This window comes from Pteropus alecto, unplaced genomic scaffold (assembly GCF_000325575.1).
Source record: "Pteropus alecto unplaced genomic scaffold, ASM32557v1 scaffold20, whole genome shotgun sequence".
Classification (NCBI taxonomy): Eukaryota; Metazoa; Chordata; class Mammalia; order Chiroptera; family Pteropodidae; genus Pteropus; species Pteropus alecto.
Window position 1 is genome coordinate 47,655,884 of NW_006436298.1, and position 25,548 is coordinate 47,681,431.

Here is a 25,548-nt window from a genome sequence, read left to right on the forward strand (position 1 = left end):
AAGGAAAGGAACAGGCGGCCCTCATGCCTGGGAAACTCCTTAAATCAATTTATATCCCCTACGGGGTCATTCCCGAATTACCTGAATGGTACAGGGGTTTGCTGATGAAAATGAATACTCGAAAACCAAAAGCTCAGGTTTTTACTTAACTAAATATATTAAATCAAAACAAAGCAAAGCAAAGCAAAACAAAACACAGTACAATAAGAGTTGTGCAATGTCCCCACCTACATGTGGTATGTACATATTAGGGGGTGGTTAAGTGAAGTCTTAAATCTATTAAATAGCAAGTGCCAAGGTACAAAGTAGTTTCTCCACAGCAGTTCAACTCTGCTCCCTGTTGTGTAGCAGCAGATTACACTGAATCCAGGGCACACTTTAAGATCATTTTCCTCCAGTGACTTACAAAAATAATCATAAATGAAAAGTTTGAAAAAAAATCCTTAATTCTCATCTCCCTAGCCTTACGTGCCATGATTATGAGTAACTGCTATGTCCGAAAACAGTTTGAATTTAGCTCAGTTTGAATTTAGCTAAACCTCTGACTCACAGGGAATAGTTTTTAAATTGTTCATACAATTCTTATCAATCAGCTGGGTCTGTGTAAAGGAAAAAGGAATACGGAAACCTAATCACTCCCTCTGTGAAAAATCACCACGTCTCCCTGATTAGGGGAAGATCAGATCCCGGGAAACCTTTCCCCTATATTTCCACCATTTCCTGGTTGTGTCATTTTAATCACGACATTGTTAAGCTGACCTATTACTTCATGAGTTTTCTGGGCAAGGCTGAGTGTTACTGATACATGTCTTAGGAAAGCGAGTGGCAGATACTCTTATCACCAGAATCTGATGTTGCAAGCAGGTTATTTGCACATAGTAAGAGGGGCTTCCTTGGCAAACTGCTCAATCAGATGTGCAATTACGGCAACAGGCAGGAGTCAAGGTGCATAATTTTTGGGAACAACTCATGGTATTTTTATTGATTTGCTGTATTTTGCCCTTATAAAGGAATGGTATCAAAGTTCAACTTGGAAATGAGGAACACTAAGAATGAGCAGGAAGGAGATCATAAAACCATCAGGCTGGTCATTCAAGGAATCCTTTTATGGTTAGTGGATGTCTGTTTACTGCATTCTACCAGGTCGTTATTCTTGGGAATGATTCATCTCACAAATTGCCACCGGATACATTTTCCATCATCAACGACAAATATATAGCCTTCATGAGAGACGTGTTAGCTGTATAGATATGAAATGTATGTGTGTTATATCTGCTCTTCCTTCTTGCTATGTACAGTTGGAATGTTTTCCTTTCAAGCTTTACCTGATTGGATGGAGACCTTATGAAATTTATATGAGCTAGGCTATTGAGGAAATTCACCCAGATCTGAATAAACCAGATGATCCCAATGTAGCTCTTGGGTTGAAACTAGCTCTAGCTTTATTGGCTTACTTAGTGATAAGAAAATATTTAGGGTATAAAATTGGCAATGAACTTACCAAAAGAGACTAAAAGATGTAGTCTGGTCATGTAGATAGGCAGGTAAGTAGGTAGGTAGGTAGGTATACAGACAGACAGACATGCACACAAAATCAACTTACTGAGGTATAAATTGCATACCATTAAATGGGTCATTTTAAGAGTAGAATGCAAATTTTTGTACAAGAACTTTAGCCTTGGACCTTTAGCCTTATAGAGACCGAAGACATCAGGGAGCCCTCCTAGCTCACCTTCCTGCATACCGCAGCTCAGAGAAACTGAGCCACCCCACCGAGATGGTCAATGGTAAAGCGGGGAGATGGTACTCAGTTTGGAGGTGTTAATAAAAAACCAGCCCATTGATTTGGCCATTATGAATAGAAATGCACCCTTTTGTGGAGAGGGGGAGAAAAGCTTTATGTAGCAGTCCATGCATAGCCACCAGCTCTGGGTTCCTGACCCATTAAAAGTAAACATCCAACTGCTGGTTGCCGAGAATGCAGAAAAGGAAGTGAAGGGGAAGTGTCTTCAGAACAGTGGTGTCAGGGAAGATGAAGGGCTATGTTGAATGAATAACTAAGAGAATTACCGAAGAGTGGGAATCTGAAGTGTTAAAGTAATTCTGACCAATATTAACGTCTGGATGCTGACAAATAAAATTTATAAATGACTTTTTCAACCTCTACCTCTAGCAACAGGAGCTGTTATTACAACATTGATTTTGAAATTAAGTGTTATGGAATTTTCTTGCTTTAATGAGAAGGCAGATCCAACTGGTAAATAAAGTAATGATTAAAGCAATCAAAAGAGTGAAAATGAGAAATAAAGTAACCATACTCCTAATGCTGAACCCAAACTGGCAGGTTTTGCTGATTTACTAAAAAGATTCATATTTATCTGGAGATAAACGTATTGCGAAGCACTGCTCACTGAATAAACCTTCTCTTTGCTAAGAGGAGAAAAGTCAATTAGTAATGTCATCTGTTTAAAAATCTCCCTGTACCTGGTTCTTATTTGTCCTCCAGCTGAGAAACTGAAGACAACTTCTTTTTACTGCTTGTGGTCAAACAGCAAGTTCATTTCTCGCCACGGGATGATCAAACGGCCAGCCTCCCCCAGCTTGAGAAGGTTTGCCTTTCACTTTCAACTTGTTCAATCATCATTAACTCCGAAAAATGTCACATTCCATTTGTGCAATGAAAATTTCACCACCGGCAACCGTTTGGGTTAAGGTTTTGTAGGTGAAGCCCTAAATCTTGCAGAGCACCTCACACATTCTCAAGGGCATTTGCCTTGTTTCCCTGTTTAATGACAGTTGCCTAAGATCCTGGAGTCTGTCTGCGGCCTGACACAGGAAACTCTGAAGAAATGTCTGTGTGTGGGTACATGTTTCCCTCTCTGAGAGTCAAAAGGTTCAGTAGGTGATACAACGCGTGGGTATAATCTGAGAAAAATTAAGGTGTGTGCATGTGCAGAGACACACAGACACACAATTTACACATACCCTTCTTTGTTATATATATTATGCACATATACCCTGGAATTTTTACCAAACAAAAGCAAAAGTCTCCTTTACTGGGGAGATACTAGTAAAGAAGACCACTGGATGCAGCCCATTTAAAGCAGGGTTTTCCTACTCTGGGAACCCAGCTTTCCCAAGGAAGCTAACTTATCAGCAAGGAGAAGTTCCAAAAAGTTTCTAGAAAGGAGAAATTGGCTTCTTTTTAACTTTTGCCATTGGGCTTGAGAGATCTTCATCTCCTTTGTTTATTATTTAATTAGGTTTCCCCCTCTGCAGAGGGGTTCTGACGTGTAAATCCCAGTGAATGTGGCACAGAGCCAAATCCCTGGTCGGTACTCTATAAATATCGGTTTCTGAAAGTGGTTGTCAGGCAGCAAGATGGCTAAAGTAAGAGGTCACTTGATCCAGAGTCTTAAAAAAAGCATAGAGTTTATTGGGGCAAGTCAAATAAGTTTTGTGCCATTTGGCAAGCAAGTCAGAGCTAAAACAGGCCCCAGTAATGGGTCCCGATTAAATTCTCAAGGTCAAATCCAAGAGAATATATATATATATATACAGAGCTTTCCAGAGCCTTAAGTGCCGAGGCACTAACACACTGTTTTAAATAGTCTCCAAGAAGGGCTTCTTGAGTCCTAGCTTTTGTTCAATTCCAAAGTTTTGCTTGGTCAGCTCTTGGAAAAAGGAGGTTACCAGCAGCTCTGGATTACAGGCACAATGTCTTGTGTCTCTTTGAATTAGCTCTGGCTCATAATGTATTAGAATATTTATTGTTGCCAAAATCCAATTTTTAATTGACTAGTAGAAATTGAGGGTAGGAGAGAGGGCAAAAATAGTCTAATGATATTTTCCAACTCCCCCAGCTAATACAAGACCAGACCCTGGATCTAAAGAAGAATCATGTGGCTCCTAAAACATAAAAGAGAATGAATGTCCTGCCATTTTAATGACTGGGTTGACAACACCACCTTCTCAGAAAAGAGATTCTAATAGTAGGTTATTAGCTGAAAAAAACACTAGTGTATAATTTCCTAGGAGAGATTTTTTTTTTTATTCAAACATTTGCATATGTGCCTAGTATTCTTCTACGTGCTTTATAAATATTAATTCATCTAATCTCATAGTAATTCCAAGAGGTGAAGTAACTTACCGAAGGTCATGGAACTATTCAAACCACTATGCAGCTATATTTTTTCATACAGACCTCTCAGAATATGCAACCCAAATGCCCCTTTATCTGTTGCTTCAAGATGGGCAGACAATGTGCAAAGAGAAAAGTGATTTGCTTGCTCTACTTCACAGGGATAAAAAAATGGAGATCGAGTCTCTAAGCTTCCCTTTTCTCCTTACCTGATTTCTTCTACTGTCTTGTCTCCACCTTGTGGAGGTCACCTTCCTACTTTTGGCTCCTGAGTGAGCTAGTGATCTGTCTCTATCTGTGTCACACACACACATGCATATGTGGGTGTGCACACACATACACACTCTCACACCCAACTTTCACACAGAGCTGTTACTGTGCTTCAGTGAAGCCGCACAGGCTGTGTGATCTGGGCATAAAAGCAGACATCATTTGCTCATTAGAGCTAAATTTTCAGGACGTGCCCCAATTACTGACCTCCACTAACGGCCTGGGTTTGCGCTCGACTGCAAACCTGAAGTGGCAGAGTTCACAGTAGCTGGTGTTTGAGGACGACAGCCAGTGCTCCAGGCAGCTCCGATGAATTGTCCCCAAGGTCCCCGTACATTCACATGGAGAGAGCAAGTCCTCTTGGCTGCTGCCCTCATGGCAGATCCTGCACATTGGCCGGTCATTGAAGGGGCTGTAAGAGAAGGAGGGGCACCTGCTGGTCACTGGGCTAGAAACCACTGCCATGTGGATGGTCCTCTGACTCTGTGTCCCTTGGACCCTTCCAGTGACAGCTGCTCAGAAAAGATGCCTGCTTTAAAACCCTGTATCTACACTGGCACTTGCCAACACAAAGAAATAGGGGGTGGCCTGGGGCCAGAAGTGAGTGAAAACAAGCAACATGTTATTTTTGTGTTGGATATAGATGTAGTTCATGCAAACTACCAATCAAAAAATGATCCCTTGCCATTCAGAAAACCATCCCTTGCCATTAAGAAAAGAAATTGTTTTGAAATGACACCAATTGTCGTTTCTAGACAAACTGTGTCTTTTGAATTTGGCCAGGACACTTTTGAATACCCCGAGCTTCCTTTCATTTCTTCTTTTAATAGCATGAGAAGAGGTAAGTGAACTGATAGCCAGCCCTAAAGCTGCCACACAGAAGTGCAGTCTGAGCCACGGCGCAAAGCTGAGTGGCGGGTCAGTCCTTTGAGCTTTCCTAGGATGCTCTCTGGGATACTAAGGACACTAAGCTGAAAGTGAGTAATGAGTATATCCTACCCAGGTAGCCTCCATCTAGAGCTCTGCCTTTAATTTGCAAAAACCACCCCTGCACATTTTGTGAAGGCACTGATTGCAGTGGTTCATGAGGCAGGCTCTCGAGTCCAGCTTCCTGGGCTTGAATGTCAGCTCTGCAGCTTACTAGTTGGCTAATCTGGGGCAAGTAATGTCATCTCTCTGCACTTTAGTTTTCTCATCTCTAAAATGGACACAAAGAATGGTGCCTTTCATATGATGACTGCGAGGATGAAAAAAGACTGTCCAGATTGGAAGCTTAGAATAGGGACCGGCATATAGTAAATGCCTAGTTAATGCTAACTATTTTCACTCGTAGAAAAATTCAGGTCAGGGAAAATGGAACAGCATGGCCCTCATCACGTAAGTCAGTGATCAATGGAAGTGTCAAACTGGGACGACCTCACTTCTCAATGGATACTGTGTTTGATCAGAGAGGACTATTCCTTTCTGATCAATGTGTTCTTATATTGCTTGAGCTTTCTTTTATTGGGCATTAGATTTTAAAATATGTCATTACTTTATGTGCCAATCTCTTTACCTGCCCTCCCCTGCCTCTTCCCATTCCCCAAAGATGACAATGACTCAGGCTCATGCCCATAATCTGACACCATCTTTGGTAATACTGCTGTTTCCCACAGGCTTTTCTGTGGATGATGCTGGAAATGTGCAAAGGCTAAAAGGGGATTAAAAGAGGAAAGGATCTCCTTCCCACTTGCCCCAAAGACCCAGTCATGCTCAGGGGAAGGAAAAGAGAGTTTAAAGAGTTGACTTTTTTTCTCATTATTTCTTGCCTCCTTCATTTGCATTGAGCCAAATGCTTGTAAAATTCTAAAACTTTCTAGTTTACATTACTATGTGGTAGAATGCAGAAATGCCTGACAGACACACACATGCACGCATTGGCTCACAAGTTTCAGTTATTTGAGCTCTGCAGTCTGCTCTTCCTGATCAAACGAGGTGTTTGATGGCTGCAAGTGTGACAGGTGCATATCAGTTATCTGTCTCAGTTCACAGATGAGCAACGATGCTCACCGCCTCATTGTATTCTGAGTCCTAACCAATTGTTAGAAGCTTTTCAAGAGGTGGAAAAATATATATTGATCCTCGCCCCCCATTTCTTCTCTTTGCGATAGTAGCACAAATTGAAAGTACGTGGACAACATTTACAACATGCACGGGTGTGTGAGTCCGTGTCTGGTGGCCACCAAGTCCAGGCTGGGGGCAGCAGAAATGCTGTGGTCCACCAGTCATTCTGCTGCAGGCACATGTTCAGATCTGTGGACCTGTATCTGCACTGGAGGGGTTGACTGAATTGCTCGGACCAAGGTAAGTGGTCAAGGTGTGAATGACTGACCCAAATTTCAGGGTTGAAAGTGTTAGTACTGATATCAGGAGACAAACCCAGTGTTGATATACATGTTACATTCACATGTAAGGTCAAAGTCCCACTTACCCATTTTGAAAGAAAGCCAAGGAGTACCTACTGGCACAGCAGCCTATAGCTCTCAATCTGCCACTGGGCAGCAACAGCACAAGAAGAGCCCTCCAGGGACAAAGTGTTGGCCTGGATAAGCCATCTCCAGGCTGTTGAAAGCCTTTAGCTTTGCTTTGGGGAGACAAGCTGTGGGGGTTTTAACAATGCAGGATGTGCATGAAAGATCATGGGTGGGGGCCCATGAGGAGCAAAGGAGGGAGCAATAGAAGAGGCCCCCAAGTGGGAATGTGCCAGAGAAGACTCATCTAGGAAGTGGCCTTGGTCTGTGCTCCTATCAGGCAGTGCTGGTTGGCATGCACACCAGGAATGTCACTTCAGAAGTTTTGCCCACTTGGGCTCAGTCACCTGAAATCAAGTACCTCCTGCATTCTATTCTATCAAAGGTTTACCTTTGTTAGTGCCTGGAGACAATGAGTGTAATTACTGTAGCAACGTCAAAATAACAAATGTAAAGCAAGTGACCCTGTGTCTTGTGGGATCCTCTCCTGCCTGGCTCTCTGCAAGTGTGAATTTAAGTGGAAAACTAGACAACAGAAATTTTAGCTTTATATCCTATTGCTATAGAAACGGCAATGACAGAACTTGTGTGGTCTTTTTTCTCACCAATACCTCCTCTCACTTGACACAAAGACCTGAGCACTAATTACATTCCCTTCAGCATTTTCCATCCGACAAGAGTCCTTCGGATCAATTACACATTCATTTATTTTCATTTAAATTGTGGTACTACCTCTGGGTGGCAAGAGTCCGCACTACTGTTGACAGCAGCTGCCCATCCTTGGCCGAAACTTGCATGACATACTGTGGCTGCCCATTCACTAGGCTGCCACAGTCCTCCACGGTCTTCACCACGGGTGCAGCTGAGCTGGTGCAGTCTGGCAGCACTTCGGGCAGGTGACTGCAGCGGCTGGTTGTCATGGTAACAGACAGCAATTACTTTGCTAATGGCTTCCACATTCATACAGGATTTCCATCTAAGAGAGATCAAAAAACAGTTTACTTGGGCAGGGTGGTTAATAGGAAATGGAGAATTAAAGGCTACTGACATCATTATGTCATTATTTAATATAAATAACAGGGGTAGCCTTGCTGTGGCCCATTATCTTGTTACCATTTAATATGCATGCATGCGCGCACACACACAGAGCCCACAAGAAACAGCAGACGTGGTTATGAACAAGACAGTGAGCATGCCAGTGTACATAAACATTTAGGATCCCTGCTCTTGGAGAGGGGAGGGAATGATGGCTCTGAAGCCAGTTCTCCTGCTCTGTACCAGAGAAGCAATACATCTCCGTTGATACTCTCTAAAAGTTATTATTACTACTGTTTGCAACTACTTTTTCTTCTAAGTAATTTATTCTCCATGCAACTTCATTCTGAGACACTGAGGTTTTATTTTATAAATGAGAAAGAAAGAAAAAAATCAAAACAAATCTGGCCAAGTAGCACCTTGTAGGATATTTGCCAAACATGAATCATCCAATTAATGAACCAACTTTCTGACCTTTGCCATATTTGTGTCCCATGATACAATTATCTACTTAATCTGTCTTGAAAATTAACTTCCTTTAAAAACTTAACCTTTTTTAGCTTTGTCTTAAAGTTATTCACGAAATGATGAGTTTGATGAGCTTGCTACAATTTTTTCCTAATGGTCATTACAATAAATACACTATTACGGAGTTTTGTCTCTTTATGTATTACCTAAAATCCAGGGACACTGCATTGTCATAAGGGGACACATAGGAGAATGGAAGAAACTGATAAAAGAGATCTTTACCGCCTATTAAACATAATCTGTTCTTAACAATGGCCTTACCTCCCTGACACATAGTCTATCATGTAGACTGCTAGAAATTGTTTCCAACTTGTGTGGTGTGGGCTTGAACTTGACCTCAAGTTCAAAGTAGTCAGGCCCACTGAAGTGATGAACCCCAATGCATTCAATACTAGGTCTGCATGTGATGTGTATGGAATAGAGGGCTTTACAGAAACTTTTAGGAGGGATTATTTATGTCTAAAGGTGAGATGACACAGTTTCACAGTCCACACAGGTTGTTTCTGCCCAGCTTGCTCACCCCAAGCTCCTGAGTCCAACATGGCTTGGACTCAGTAGACAGAGGCAGTACTGGTTGACAGACTGAGTTCACATCACTAACCAGTCCGGGTGGTCAAGGTTCCAAGTCTAAATAAATCAGCCCCCCAACCCTGAGGGGATTTCTGGAATTCCTCAAAGGGTTGTTTTCTCCCAGATATTTGTCTCTACTTATTACTCTTTACTTGACTCCTGCGGGTCTGGAAAACAGGATCTTCCCAATTTCCAGAAAAATGTGCATCGACTGGATGTTCTTAGGATGAGCACATAGTGTTTCCAGATGAACTTGAGCTGACACTGTCCCTCCCGACAAGCACATGTCAAGCAGGCCTGACCATCAAGAGACAAACGGATGAGAATGGAATCCCTTCCTTGTTGCTGAGGTGTCTGGCTGGCCTCACTCCAGCATGCTGTTTTCTGTGCTCCATGGCTGCCATGAGTCCTCCCAGGGACCTCTCCCAGGAGCCCTTTGGAACCCAGCAGTGAAGAGAGGGCTGCAGACACCAGTCCTGGTCCAAGGTCTGATGTGGGGGCAGAGGCAGAGCTGCCCCTTCAATGCCAATGTCACAACTCTGGTAGGTTTCTCAACCACCAGATACTGAGCATTCAGGGAACACAATCAGATAATTAGCTAGTATAATTTTGCTTTTTAAATAGAATTTGTTGCTTTTTTTTTTTCATTGCAAAAGCAATAAGTTATGGAAAGTACAGAAAAGCACAAAGAAAACTATAAAACTTACTCATAATCCTACCACTCAGATAACCACAGTATACTTTTTGGGAGGATGTCTTTTTAATTTTGGCAGGGTTGGCAGGGTGGAGTTGCTAATTTGCAGCTGGAGCCAGATATCTTTTTTTTTTTTTTTAAACTCAGTAACAGTAGCTCTCAGGCCATAGAACAAAAGGATGTTCAAAAACTGCCTTCTAAAACTGTGTCTAATCCCCCTCCCCTGGCCTGCCCTTATAAAACCCCATTGACGTGATTTTAAATTCTCATAATGCCTCACAGTCACAAAGTGTAACTTCCTGGCACAACTCTCTTGCTTCACAAGGCAGCCATAGATTAAGAGCCAGGGGTGTGTTGGCAGGAAAAGCAGACACAGTGACCTTCTTGCCGCATGGAATCATTATGTCTGGGTGCACTTTGAGAGTCTATTTTTGGGTTTTGCATATTTCCAATTCAGAGGGCCAAACTCTCCCTCCCTACACTTGATGGAACTGGAGGGAGGCAGAGAAGGAATGCACAGAGTGAGAAAATGGAACCAGGGTTGCCAGTAGTTAGGCTACCCTAATTAGTAGAGGGACTGTCACTCAGGCATATGATGCCTCCAAGTTCATTCACTTAGACTAAATCCTTATCAAAGGAAGTAGTTCTAAATATATGACCTAAATCTGCAATAAAATATCCTTAAAGCAATTCTAGAAGTGGAGTTTCCTTTAATCTTACAGATATCTGTAAATTCACTTCTGGATGATATACATCATTTAACTTCTGTTCTCAGAGGCAAAAGGGAAATTATTAGCCATCTGAACAGTTTATTCCATTAACAATGGGTGCTAAGTGCTGAGTTGGACATAAAGGAATACATACTTTGCCTTCTTCTGCAAGTAAGCCCTGGTTCTTTGCCTTGTGCCATCTCGGTAGAACCCTGAACCTAGCTTAGGATCTGATTGAAATGAGACTCCAGTCTGGCACTCACTGGAGAACACCCCAGAATAACCATGAGATACTAGGACTGGTGTACCTGTGATGAGTCCCCACACTACTAAAAAATTGGGTGGGGGGTAGGAATCACATAGAGCATGAGCACCTTTGATCATGGTAGAAACGGCTGAGTTGGTTCTAACTTCAGAAGTGGGGATCTAATCATGTAGTGAGGTGGAAGAGGAAAGCAGGGAGCATATTCTTCCCAGTCTCAGTCAAAAAGGGAGCCCCAGAGGCCTTGAGCCAGGCATGGGCAGGAGTGGGCCTTGCAGGCTGCATGCTCCAATTGGCATGCATATTGCACCTGGGGCAGTAACAAATAGCCCACTGCATTTCCTTATCTAGTTCAGAGTCACCTGGGAAAACAGCAGGCTGTTGCCGTGGATGCTGAAAGGAGCTAAGCTGCGGGCTTGTAGCCTAGCATTGGTCTTTCCCTGATCTTTCAGCAAAATTTCAAGCATCATTTGACCATTTTCTTATCAATAAGGAAATTGCTTCCTAGTCCACCCAAGAATTCTGCTCTCTGGGATTTCTCAGGACAAAAACACAATGCTAGGAAACCTCAAATTGCACTGGTAGGATGGGTCCTTTGTTGACCAGGCTTGACACCTTGTGTAATTTCTTTCCCAGGCTGAGAATAAAACATAATTTGGCACTGGCCAAATTCAGTTTCACACAGTGGGAATAGGTGGATGAGAGGGAGACAATAAAACAGGAGGGAGTGGCTAAATAAATAAAAGACTGATTAGACAATTGTTAAGATAAAATAACTGTTAAATTGTGACCCCTTTGAAGGACAAAGTACAGGTTTTACAAAAGTAAGGGCTCAAATAGGCTGCACATAATTGTTGCTGTACTTCTGAACGAGCTGCCATTGGTAAGTGATCTCCATGGGAACATGGCTGGCATCATGTGGATGCGTCCAGAGGACATAGGGGGAGGGAAGGCAAGTGAACTCTGCTCACCTATGCAGCCCTTTTGCCTCAGCAGCTCCTGGAACCTCCATAGGGATCACAGTTATGGGAAAAAGCTAGTTTCTCACACTTGGCTGAGATTTTGTGCATATTTGAAATTAGGGTACTAATACTTCCTGAGTCAACTCATCTGGTTCTTTGTGAGGTCTAAAATAATACATGTGAACATGCTTCGTAAATTGGAACAAGCGATGCACAGAGAAGGCCTCATTTTATTACTACATTAACCTTAAGTCCTGCTCTTTTTCTGGCTTGGGCTGCATCTTGCTTCTGTGTTCTAAAACTATTTTCCCCCATGTCTGGTCGACTTCTACCATGCTCCACCTTTTGGATCACACTTTAACCCTGATGATGTACCATTCCGTCTCTCTCAGAGGGGAAGCACAAAGAGAATCTCTTCCTTGCACACTCACTTCTCCTTCTCCTTAGCCCTGTCTTTTTCATATCCCAAACATAGGTTTCATTCTTTCATGAAAATGTTTGGTAAGATATTTGATGAAAAACTGCTATTATGTTTGAGATACTTGAGCCTATTTGTTATAGTAGCTACCATTATCTTAGCTAATCTCGCATGTAATAAATAACACTAGAAAGTAAAACACAAGCCACTCCCAAGTGCCTTTCCAGGCCTACTTCTACCAGAACTATATTTTTAGTGCCAAGTCAACTTTAATCTCTTAGATGTAGAATAAGAGGGCTATTTGGGGGAGGAATCTGTAATGATGGTATCTCATGTATAAAAATTATCAATGGAGACCTATAACTAAAGATCTAAAGAAGAAGCCTAGTGGAGACTGGTAGGAAGGGCAGAGATGCAAGGAAAGGCTGGCCCCACACCCACGTGTGGCAGTTGAGAATCAGGAGGGATATCTTGGCTGTGGATGTCCTCCTGAGGAGTGAAGAGTCCCAGACCCACACTAGGATCCCTAGACGAGAGCACTGGTGCTGGGGAGAGGAGCCCCCCACAACATCTGGCTGTGAAAAACAGTGGGGATTCCATTCATCTGGGTGAGATAGAAGATTGCTGGAAACCCAAGTGTCCTCTTAAAGGGTCCATGAACAAACTCTTCCATGCCAGGGCACTCATTCTGGGCTCCTATGGAGGGACAGTGGCTCAGGAAGTGCCACAAACACATAGGGAAAAAAAAAGTTATGTGGATTCAGGGTAAGGGCTGGAGGGACAGCTGCCATTGTTCTGGTGTTGAGCCCTCCTGTGCAGCCTATGGTGGGCACCATCTCTCCTGTGTTGTGCCTTCCCCACATGGCCAAATCCGAATCTGCACTGGCCTGGTGAAATCTGCTCACTCCACACTTACTCTCTGAGACCCTGCCTCATCCTTGTGTATTGTTCAAGATTCTTTCAGTGGTTGAGCCATATGGGCAGGCAGCAGCAGGCCTCAGGATGTCCTGAGCCTTTTGCTGAGCCACCTCAGGCCTGTCCTGGGCATGGAGGCATGTGGGAGAGGCCAGGCAGCGATCGACTGTAGATCACTTTGTAGCTCTTACCAGGTAGCCCTGGGCAGTCACAGGTAGTGGCTAACCTTAGCATGCATGGGAGCCCCTCCCAACAGGCCTCAGAACCAACATATCCAAAGGCCAGCTTCAAACCGCAATAGAGCACTTATCGATTAGCACCACAAGCAGCACATCCAGAGGGTGGTCTCAGCAGGCACCAAAGCCTGCTGAGGCGAATCCCGCTCTGTGGGGTCAGCCTCCTCACAGCAGCTTGTACACTATAGATATGACCAATTCTCACAGCCAGTCAGCCTGAGGGTTAATCCCATGCACTGATGTGTCAACAGCAATCAAGGCTCAATTTCAACAGGGAGGCACATCCAACCCACACAAGTAATACTACTGGAGCGCCTGGTACTGCTTCACTGGGCCCCACGAGGCCCTACTATATAAGCCACCTGGCCAAGACTGGGAGATGTAGCAGATCTAACTGATACATAGAAACAAACACATAGAGGCAGCCAAAATGAGAAAGCAAGGAAACATGTTCTAGATGGAAGAACAGGAGAAAACTCCAGAACGAGAACTAAATAAAATGGAGGCAGCAACTTACCAGATACAGAGTTCAAAACACTGGTTATAAGTATGCCCAAGGAACTTAGGGAGAACTTCAATAAAGAGAGTAAGCATTGAAAAGGACATAAAAACCATAAAAAAAAGAACCAGTCAAAAATGAAGAATACAATAACCGAAATGAAGAACACACTAGAAGGAATCACCAGCAGATTAGATGAAGCAGAGGATCGAACTGGCGATTGGGAAGACAAGGTAGCAGGAAACACCCAGTTGGAACAGTAAAAAGAAATAAAAATAGAAATAAATGAGGATAGTTTAAGGGACCTCTGGGACAACATTAAGCGTAACAACATTCACATCATAAGGGTACCAGAAAGAGAAGAGAGAGAACAAGGGATTGAGAATGTATTCGAAGAAATAATGATGGAAAACTTCCCTAACTTGGCAAAGAAAATGGATTTATAAGTCCAGGAAGTGCAGAGAGTCCCAAACAAGATGAATCCAAAGAAGAGCCACACCAAGACACATCAAATTAAAATGGTAAAGGTTAAAGACAAAGAGAATCCTAAAAGCAGCAAGAGAAAGGCAGCTAGTTACTTACAAGGGAGCTCCCATAAGACTCTCTGCTGATTTCTCAACAGAAACTTTGCAAGCTAGAAGAGACTGGCACAAAATATTCAAAGTAATGAAAAGAGAGGACCTACAACCAACACTACTCTACCCAGCAAGGCCATCATTTAGAATTGAAGGAAAGAGCTTCTCAGACAAGAAAACACTAAAGGAGTTCATCACACTAAATCAGTATTAGAAGAAATGTTCAAGAGACTTCTTTAAGAAGGAGAAGGGAAGGAGGAAGAACATAAATATGAATAATAAAATGGCAATGACTGTGTACCTATGATTATTCACAATCAGTGTAGATTGATTAAATGTTCCAGTCAAAAGACATAGAATAGCTGAATAGATAAGGAAACAAGACCCATACATATTCTGTCTGCAAGAGACCCACTTCAGACCCACTAAGGACACAAACAGACTAAAAGTAAAGGGACTGAAAAAGATACTTTGTGCAAATGAAAATGAAAAAAAAAAAAGAGCTGGGGTAGCAATACTCCTATCAGATGAAATAGACTAAAAAACAAAAAATATAATAAGAGACAAAGAAGAACATTACATAATGATAAAGGGATCAATCCAACAAGAGGATATGATTCTTATAAACATTTCTGCACCCAACACAGGAGCACCTAAATATATAAAGCAGATATTAATTGACATAATGGGAGAAATCAACAGCAATAGTCATGGTACGGGATTTTAACACCAATTGACACAAATGGACAAATATTTTAGACAGAAAACCAACAAGATAACAGCAGCCTTGAATGACATACTAGATCAGATGAATTTAATTAATATTTTTGGAGCATTTCACTTCGAAGCAGCAAAATATACATTTTTTCAAGTGCAAATGTGAGATTTTCCAAGGTAGACCACATGATAGGCCACCAAACAAGTCTCAGTAAATTTAAGAAGACTGAAATCATATCAAGCGTCTTCTCCGATCACAATGGTATGAAACTAGAAATCAATTACAAGAAGAAAATGGAAAAACACACAAACACATGAAGGCTAAATAACATGATGCTAAACAATGAATGGATTAATAATGAGATCAAAGGCGAAATCAAGGTACCTGAGACAAATAAAATGAAAACACAATAACTCAAAATCTATGGGACACAGTGAAAGCTGTCCTAAGAGGGAAATTCATAGCAATACGGGCCTATCTCAAGAAATAAGAAAAATCTCAAATAAACAATCTTAACCTTACACTTAAAAAAAAAAAAACTAAAAAATAACAGAAAACAAATTTCAAAATGAGTAGAAGGAAGGAAATAATGAAGACGAAAGTGGAAATAAACAAAATAAAATCTCAAATACAATACAAAAAGTCAATGAAATCATGAGCTTATTCTTTGAAAAGATAAATAAAATTCATAAATCTTTAACCAGACTCATCAAAAAAATAAAATAGAAAAAGAGGACCCAAATAAAATTAGGGATGAAAGAAGAGAAGTGACAACTGACAATACTGAAACAAAGAAAATGCTATGAGCAATTATATGCCAACAAATTGGACAATCTGGAAGAAATGGATAAATTCCTAGCAACATACAATCTTTCAAGACTAAATCAAGAAATATCAGAAAATCTGAATAGACCGATTATTATAAACAAAATCAAACTGGTAATCAAAAATCTCCTCACAAACTGAAGTCCTGGACTGGATGACTTCACAGATGAATTTTGCTAAACATTCAAAGAAGGATTAACATTTATTATTCTTAAATGATTTCAAAAAATTCAAGAGGGAGGAAGGCTTCAAAGCTCATTTTACAAGGCCACCATTACCCTGATTCTCAAACCAAACAAAGACATTACAAAAAAAAAAGACCAATATCCCTGATGAAAATCCTCAGCAAAATTTAGCAAACCAAATTTAGCAATGGCCACACACCATTATCAAGTGGGATTTATTCCTGGGATGCAAATTTGGTTCAATATCCACAAATTAATTAATGTGATATACCACATTAATAAATTGAAAGATAAAAATCATATGATCACATCAACAGATGCAGAAAAAGCATATGGCAAAATCTAGCATCTATTTATGATAAAAACTCTCAGCAAAGTGGGAATAGAGGGAACGTATCTCCACATAATAAAGGCCATATATGACAAGCCCACAAGGATGTCCACTCTCACCACCTAGTATTGGAAGTCCTAGCCACAGCAATCAGACAAGAAAAGAAATAAAAAGCACCCGAATTGGAATGAAAGAAGTAAAACCGTCATTATTTGCAGGAGCCCTAAGACTCCATCAAAAAACTATTAGAAATGATAAGTGAGTTCATTAAAGTAGCAGGATATAAAATCAACATTCAGAAATCAGTTGCATTTTTATACACCAACGACAAATTTTCGGAAAAAGAAATTAAAAGAACAATCTCATTTACATCAAAAAAATAAAATAACTAGGAATAAATTTAATCAAGGAAGTAAAAGACCTGTACCTGAAAAATTATAAAACATTGAAGAAAGAAATTAAAGAAGATACAAATAAATGGAAGCATATACCATGCTTATGAATAGGAAGAATTAACATAGTTAAAATGTCCATAGTATCCAAAGCAATCTAGAGATTCAATACAATCCCTATCAAAATACCAGTGACATTCTTCATGGAACTAGAACAAATAATCCTGAAATTTGTATGAAACCACAAAAGACCCCAAATAACCAAAGCAATCTTGAGAAAGAAGAACAAAGTTTGAAGTATCATGCTACGTGACATCTAACTATACTACAAGGCTATGGTAATCAAAACAGCATGGTATTGGCATAAAAACAGACACATAGACCAATGGAACAGAATAGAGAGCTGAGAAATAAACCCACACCTTTATGGTCAATTGATCTATGAAAAAGAGGCAAGAATATATATTGGGGTAAGAACAGTCTATTTCAACAAATGTGTTAGGAAAACTGAACAGATACATACCAAAAAATGAAACTAGACCACCTTCTTACACCATATATAAGAATAAACTCAAAATGGGTAAAAAACTTAAATGTAAGACCCAAAACCATAAAATTCCTAAAAGAAAATATAAGCAGTAAACTCTCTGACATCTCTCTTAGTAATATTTTTTCTGATATATCTCCTCTGTCTGAGAGAGACAAAAGAAATAATAAGCAAATGAGACTATACCAAACTAAAAAGGTTTTGCACAGCAAAGAAAACCCTCAACAAAATGAAAAGACAATCTACTGAATGTGAGAAGATATTTGCCAATGATACATTTGACAAAGGGTTAAAATCTAATATTTATAAAGAACTCACACAACTCAACACCCCCAAAAATCCAATTAAAAAATGGGGAGAGGACTTGAATAGACGTTTCTCTTAAGCGGACATATAGATGGCCAACAGACATTTAAAAATATGCTCAACGTCACCAGTCATCAGAGGAATGAAAATTAAAACCACAATGAGATATTTCACACCTGTCAGAATGGCTATCACAAATAAATCAGCAAAGAACAAGTGTTGCTAAAGATGTGGAGAAAAGGGAACCCTTGTGTACTGTTGGTTGGATTGCAAACCAGTGCAGCCACTATGGGAAACAGTTTGGAAATTTCTCAAAAATTAAAAAACAACCTAAGTGCAACTGGATAAAGAAATTGTAGTACATGTATACAATGGAATATTACTTGGCCATAAAAAAGAATGAAATCTTACCATTCAAGACAACATGGGTGGACTTTGAGGGTATTATTCTGAAATAAGTCAGACAGAGAAAGTCAAATATCATATGATCTCACTTATATGTGGAATTTAAAGAACAAAATAAACAAACAAAACAGGAACAGACTCATAGATACAGAGAAGAAACTGATGGTTGTCAGATGGAAGGGGGTTGAGGAGTTGGTGAAAATGGTGAAAGGATTAAGAAGCACAAATCAGTAGTTATAAAATAGTCATGGGGATGTAAAGTACAGCATAGGGAATATAGTCAATAATACACTAATAACTATGTATCGTGCAAGGTAGGTACTAGACTAATTGGGGAATTACTTCGTAAATTATATATATATATATATGTCTAAGTACTATGCTGTTCACCTGAAACTAATATAAAATCATATTGAATGTCAACTGTAATTTAAAAATAAAAATTATATTTAAAAAATTACCCACGGGGTTTAAAGGTGAAAACAAGAGTATAAGGGTGTGTGTGTTGGCTGGCACTAACCTGGTCATGTGTACTACCTCAGTGGTCTGAGGAGGCTCAAGATTGGAGAGGCAGTCCAGAACAAGACTGAACTTCCAAATTCAACCCTAATGCCAAGTCTAGTAGGCTCCTCAGGTCCCAATATGCCCTGGAAGGGTCCTTTGCTTCCTCCTCAACCAGAGTTGGTCAACAAAATAAATTGAAGGAGTAAATTGATTCATTCCTTCTTTCGTCCATTCGAAAACGTATTTCTCGAAAACTTACTAGGTTTTCCTAGAAAGTTTCTGGTGATATAGAGTACAGCCATTTCAAGTCCTGTTTTACAAAGTACAGGCCACCAAACGTCTGGAGAGTCCCCCAGGCCCTTTCCAGGGCTGCTGAGTCATGAGGACATGGCACCTTTCCACTAGCAACTGTGCCCTTGCTAATTCAGGGGAAAACACTGATGCTTTAAACTTGGGGGAAAAAATTGCCGGACTACAGAAGGGCTAGATGGCGTTCCGCTCCCATGGAGTTGCACATTATTAACACTGGTCCAGGATTCAGAAGTCTGACCTTAGCTTTACATGAGCAAATCTGCTTCAGAAAGGATCTCCGAAATGTCCCTTAGCCTTCTTTCAGGAGCTGCATACTCAGGGAGCAAGGCCTCCTCTAATGAGACCAATGAATGAGTGATACAAGTTGGTCGGTGATTGAAACGAGAAAAAAAAGAGTAATAATGGCCTGTGCAGGAACTTTCGCCTCTGAGTTAGATTTTTAGACTTTGAATTCTAAGAACATTCTATGGGAATAGAATGCTCTTTGAGAGAACATTTTCCTGGCTTTTCAGGCATGTTATAACCAGACAGCGCACTGCATGGCTGATGAACTGACTTAGAGTATCCTGAATGTTCACAGAAAATGAAGGCAGGCAGGAAATCGCACAGTGACCTTGCTTTCCAATGAAAATGGAGCAAATGACTAATTTCAAAACCATTAACATGTAAAAGCGGCATATTTCTTCTGAGAACAGGACACAAAGGCTCTCCAAGGAGATTGCTGGGACATGATTACCAGCAACATTTAAGTTTTCAAAAACACGCCAAGGAGGCTATTCACTAAGAATGTGTAGCGGCAAAGTAGCTGCTTCATTAAACTTAAATAGCCTCGGCAGGGCTGTGCTTACAGACCCACGCTACCAAATTATACATTTCTTTTCTGGATGCTTCACTGACCTCATTATGTAGAGTGGAGAGTTTGTCATTCCAAATAAAGTGACCATACAAGTCTTTATAAACATGTCCATCAGGCGCTTGATGAGTCTGCAGAGTGAAACACTGGCTGGCCCAATGAATTAAAAAAAAAAAGTACTTCTCTTTTTATTGTCTCATTCTTCTCTGCTATGTGCTCATTGTAACACTTACAGAGCAGAATAAGAAGGTGAAATGCCCGTTTCCGAGGATGAAGGAGGTTTTGATTGGGGGTAACAGGCGTTTTCTTGAGAAATGTGTAAACACCCCAGACAAGAACTGTGAGGGAGAAAAAAAACCCAGACCAGCACAAGGCAAGCTGGATCTGGAGAGAGCTATAATAACGCACTCCTGGGGTATTATTTGAAAAATATCCGGAGTTATTTATCATTTCCTGTCCATGTTATTAATTCTGATTATCAACCACAAGAAGTATCAGACTAATTTTTTTTTTAATTTAAAATTACTATATTTTCTTTTCAGCCAGGTAAAATCCTCTAGTTCTGCTGAAGGCAAATCAAGTAACAATTATCATGTTTATACATATTTTTTTCCCTCAAGCAGTACTCATGAAATTAATTCAGATTTTGGAGGCTATCCATTTTTTCATTTAATTTTAATTATATAGATGAAAATGGCAATTAAAAATCCCACAACAACCCTGTGTGTTCAAAGACACAGTGACAGCTGAATTACACTTGTAAATAACAACTGGCTCCTGCCCACAGAGCCCTGCTGAGCCTGGGGAGCAGAGCTGCACGGATGAGTTCTGGGAGCTTGGGAACAATCAGGGCACACTAGAAAAATTTAAACATCAAGTTTAAAAAAGTAGAAGGGAGCAGGAGAAGTAGAACGTTCACGGGACATTACTTGGAGATGAGAAATAAAAGTGTATTTTTCAGATGATACTCAGCATGTCCAGTGCCAAACAACTACCTGTCTGGTATAAGGAAAGGTATGGAGGGTATGGCATGCTGACCAGGATATCTGATAATATAGGAGAAAAATGTTTTGGCTACAAATGAGGGCTGAACATGCTCTAAGAACTGGAAGTTCCCAATTTGTCATTGGGTTCATACACATTTTCAATCAGCATCCAAGAGAATGTCCCTGTTAGGAAGTTGATTTGGGGTTTGGTCTGAGTTATACCTCACCTCGTATGCACAAACAACCCGGTATCGGCAATACAAATGTGCTAATTCTTAATCTCAGCCTCTCACTGTACCCTGGAATAAAGCCAGATGCAGGTTTATCTTAAACTAGGGTTCCCTGGGGCTTTCCCCATCTGCATTTCACAAAGACCAATGGGGAGGCTGCAGTCTTGCCTTCTCACAGGGAAATCCAAGCTCTGCCTCCCATGAGGTTAGGGATGGGGGGGAGGGCCCCCCAAGCTCTGCAGTGCTTTCGGGCCAGTAAGTTCCCAAGAGATGTTTCTGTTATTTTTCATATATTTGCAAGGATAACCAAAGTTACTCACTTTGCCAAAGAATCTTAAGGCAATGCAGAGCAAAGACTAAAAACTCCTTGGATTTTGCTTTTTCAGCCCTGTCTTTGCCATTATAGATGGGCTCTCTATCATATGCTTCATACTACTGAAACCCCCAAACTCCATGTTCTTTCACACGTTGTCTAGAGACCTGTCAGTGTCCCTGTGCCCTTCTGTATTGTCTTTTTACATATATGGTTTTGGATTCAGGGGCCCTCTGGGAGCCTTTGGGAGAGAGGGGACAGAGCCCTGGTTTTGGATCAGGGAGTCCTGGCTCTGAACTGCACCTGGAGCTTATCATGGAAGAGAGTTACTTGGCTCTTAGCCTGGGTTTTCTCCTGACACTGAGGACCTGCGGTAGGTATGTGCCTGGCACGTGGTGGGCACTTGGTAACCTGCAGAGCTTAAGACTATAGTGCAGCAGGATCATCTCACAATAGCAAGGGGCCAGGGTGGGGAAAAGAGAACCCTTCCAGATCCCCAGACATCTAGGTCCCCTTACTTAGCTCACCTCTCTGGGGGCCTCCTCACTGCCCTCCCACCTTCCCAGGCAAACATCTCATGGGGGCAGAACTGCTGACATCTGCTTTGAAAGTCTTGTATAATAAACATAGATAAAAAGCAGACCTGCCCTCTGGAATTACTCTTCTCAGTCTCTAGACACTGCTTTCCTGAGTGTATGCGCGCACACGTGCACACACACACACACACACACACACACACACACACACACACAATTCTTTATTGGTTCCCTAAAATGGGTCAAGTCTTTTAAATCATCAAGATACAAACAAGCATAAGAGAAAAGTAACACTTAGCCAAAGACAGAGTTACCTTAGATCTCTTATCACTAATCCCTTTACAGTTGTATATCTTGGATTCTTGTGGATCATGAAATTGGTGGGAAAAGGGGCCTCTTTCTTACTTCCTACTTATGTATATGTAAAGCACCTAGTCAATGCAAAGTACCTACTAACCCCTTTGAAGATATCTCTGAGGCATTATTTTTTCTAATCAGAGCACACACTCCCTCTCCTGTTCCGTTGGCCGGCTATCCCAGTTTACCATGTGCATTTCGACTTTGGCGGTTACATCAGTCCCTGATCTTACACAGCCCCCAACTGTTGGAGCATCAGCTTTGTCTAGACTTTTTTTGGTGTGAGGACCAGCAGGCTCTCTCCCCAAGCCTCCAGGGAAGCCTGAGTGTTTATAGCTTATTAAAAATGTCCCAGTGCATCAACTTTCATAGGGTGGCAGGGGAGAGGGAGGGTACGTCTTTCCATCAGAACTTTCCCTTAAGCTCCTCAACCATTCAGAAGGAAGGTCCTAAATCATACATCTGGTCTGTTCATTTCTTTGTATATCCAGCCCTGCCAAAAATAATGGGTGAGGTCGCTTCACCTGATCCATCCTCTTTGATAGAAACAAAAATAACTTTATACTGACACTGAATTAAATTATTATCCAACACAAAACAACCAAATCGTATACAGAGACCGACTTTTACTTTTAAATTTTTACTCAATGGTAGTTTTCCTTCAGAACAGACAAAAAAATTAACTGTTAATAGCAATAGTGTGAATGTATTTTTCTATTTTTATAGCACTATTCATTTTCTATTCTCTAAGTGCTTAATAAATACAGTGGGTTTCGCTGCCTTCCAGGGTGAAAACAACAGTTATGCCCCCATGGAGCTCATTCATTTGCTTTATGGGCTAAAAAATCTCTAGCATGTTACAAATTAACAATGTTCCTGAAGACTGAGTTTTATTCTTGAATCTTCAATTTCACTAATAAATGTGAAAAACACATGTAGTCAGATAAGTCCCTGGAGACCAGCTACTGCAGGTGCTGAAGAAAGCAAGTTATTTCAGCTAAGATCAGCATTCATTTTCACACCGGAGACTATTTATTTCCCAAAGTCTCCTCCAATTGCTTGATATAGGCAGTAACATCTGTGTCTAGTGACCACCCCCCCAAAAATCTAACAAAACTATTTTTTTTAATAAAAAGGATATCATCAAAAAATAAGAAAAACAATCATAAAAGTTTTAATTGGATAATGATCTTTTTCTAGTCACAGCTCCAGTGGAGCTCCACTACCAACTCTGAGAGCTGTTATTGTTTTCCTTAATATTTTTATCATGAAAAATTTTAAGTAAATAGAAAAAAATACTATAGTGAACCCACATATATGCTCTATCATCTAAAAATCAAAATTTTGCCACACTTATTTCACTCTCCCTTCCTTGCATCTTATTAAGATTTTAAAGCCAGTCTCAGAAGTATTGTCATTTTATCCCCACATACTTCAGTATGAATTTCTAAAAACATAAACATTTCTTATATAACCACAGGGACATTATCATACCTAACAAACTTAACAACTCTTTGGTAACATTTAATACCCAAATTGTATTCAAATTTCTCTAACTGTCTTGAAAAATATTTTATGGTTGGTTTGTTTAAATGATCCAAACAAAGCGTAACATTTGGATGTTCTGTCTCTGAAGTCCGTCTCACTTGAACCACCCCTCTGTTATTCCCATGCCACTGTCTCGCTGAAGAAACTTGTACGGGGCTCCTCTTGAGCCTCGTCTCAATAGCCACATTTTTGTGGTATCATTTAACTTGTTCCTCTATCCCCTGTGTATTCCGGAAACATTGATTGGTTTAAGTTCAAGTTCAACTCTTAGGCTACGATAGCTCATAGGTGGCACTGTGTACTTTTTATTGTATCACTTCTGAAGGCACCTAATGTGTGGCCATCTCACTTTTAGTGGGTTCAGATAACAGCAGCCTGATTCCTCCATTGTGATGTTCCCCTTGGCATTTCTAATGATCTAATGATTGCATCCATTGACGACAGTTTGAATCAGTTATTTCGCTTGGGGGCTACACAATTATGCTTTTCCAATTCTAACTTCCCTTCCACATTTAATGGCTGGAATTCTGATGTGAAGAACCTTCCTTTATCAATCAGTGTGATCTTGTTACCCTGAAATGCAATTTGTATAGAAAAGACGTGATCACTGCTTAATTCTTTACTTTGCTGATTTTCATCATAAGCAATTGGTGCCTCAGTTACATCTTAAAGTAATTGAGTTGTTTTTGTTGTTGTTTATATCATTCTTAAAGATTTACCTGTATTTACTGAAATTAAAAAAAAAATCAAACCACCACCCCAGAACTAATTCTTTTTGAGTATAGAGAACTGGATTTGTGATCCAAACGGGCACAAGATAAGTTGAGGGCATGCCCCTGGCATCTTGCAGCTCTCTCAGTAGGAAGATCTGGTGCCGTTTCCCTCACCTGCTTTGGTATCTGCTTCTTGTCTTTATGGTTGATACAGTCTTTCCTTAGGCTGAACACTCCTGCATTTACTGATCCCTGAGGAAAATGAGAACAATTCTAAAAACCTCTCTTTTACTTATTGTGGCACAGGGTGTCACTTGCCCCTACAGACTTCCACTTTCATATTATTTATTAGATACGTCTGAAGTTGCCTCTAGCATGTGGAAGCAGGTTGGCAGAACTACACCTGTTCAGAATGACTAGTTCAGGTCATCTGAGACTGTTATCGGTTTGGGCTTTGTGACTCCTCAGGAAGCCATTCCCATCCAGTGAAGCCGGCAGGTGCCATCTGGCATGGCCACACCCTGCTCCAGGGCTGCAATGGTGACACATTAACAAGCTGGGCAAGCTTCCACTGGAGGAAGAATCTGCATTGTGGGTAAAATCTGCACATGTATGGGAAACAGCTCCCTTTTCTTCTTTTCGCTAATAAGGGTGAAACCATTTAGGCCATTCATAGGTATTCCTCACAGAGGCATGTATAAGTCTTCTTTACCAATGGCTGACAAGTGTCTCTCTCTAAGGCTGATAGGAATCCAGGGTCTTTCTTTTTTCACTTTCAAAGAGCAGAGACATTTTCTGCCCATTATCGCCTTGTTTTACTGACAGGCATCTGCCACACATTAAAACAGTGATAATGGGAAGATAATACGCTGGCTCTGTCCGCACACTTCAAGAGGGAAGCATTCATGAAAAATGTGTATTTTGGGAAACCTAGACGCTCAAGTGCCCATCCCCATTTCTAGTTAGTTTGAAATTCAGTATAGAATCACAAAGCAATGAGAAGAGGATGGAATCAGAGGCGATTCCTGAATGGTCCTGTAGACATCAGCATGCAGGTAGCTGCTGTACGCAGGAGGGGTGGGAAATGGGTTAGGAAATGCATGCCAAAACGCAAGAGCAGGGCTGAAGCATTTTTTTCTTTCTGACTTCACTGGGACTCACT

General features: G+C 40.8%; 1 protein-coding gene across 1 annotated transcript in view; it reads right to left on the reverse strand.

Annotated features, from left to right (window-relative positions):
- Nucleotides 1-25,548, reverse strand: part of MARCH3 (membrane associated ring-CH-type finger 3) — a 133,747-nt gene that overhangs the window by 26,270 nt on the left and 81,929 nt on the right. The window contains exons 2-3 of the mRNA XM_006913338.3: nucleotides 7,654-7,897; nucleotides 4,619-4,823 (exon numbers count right to left, since the gene is read on the reverse strand). Coding sequence (XP_006913400.1) covers nucleotides 4,619-4,823; nucleotides 7,654-7,841 — 393 coding nt within the window. The 5' untranslated portion in view covers nucleotides 7,842-7,897. The remainder of the gene's footprint in view (nucleotides 1-4,618; nucleotides 4,824-7,653; nucleotides 7,898-25,548) is intronic.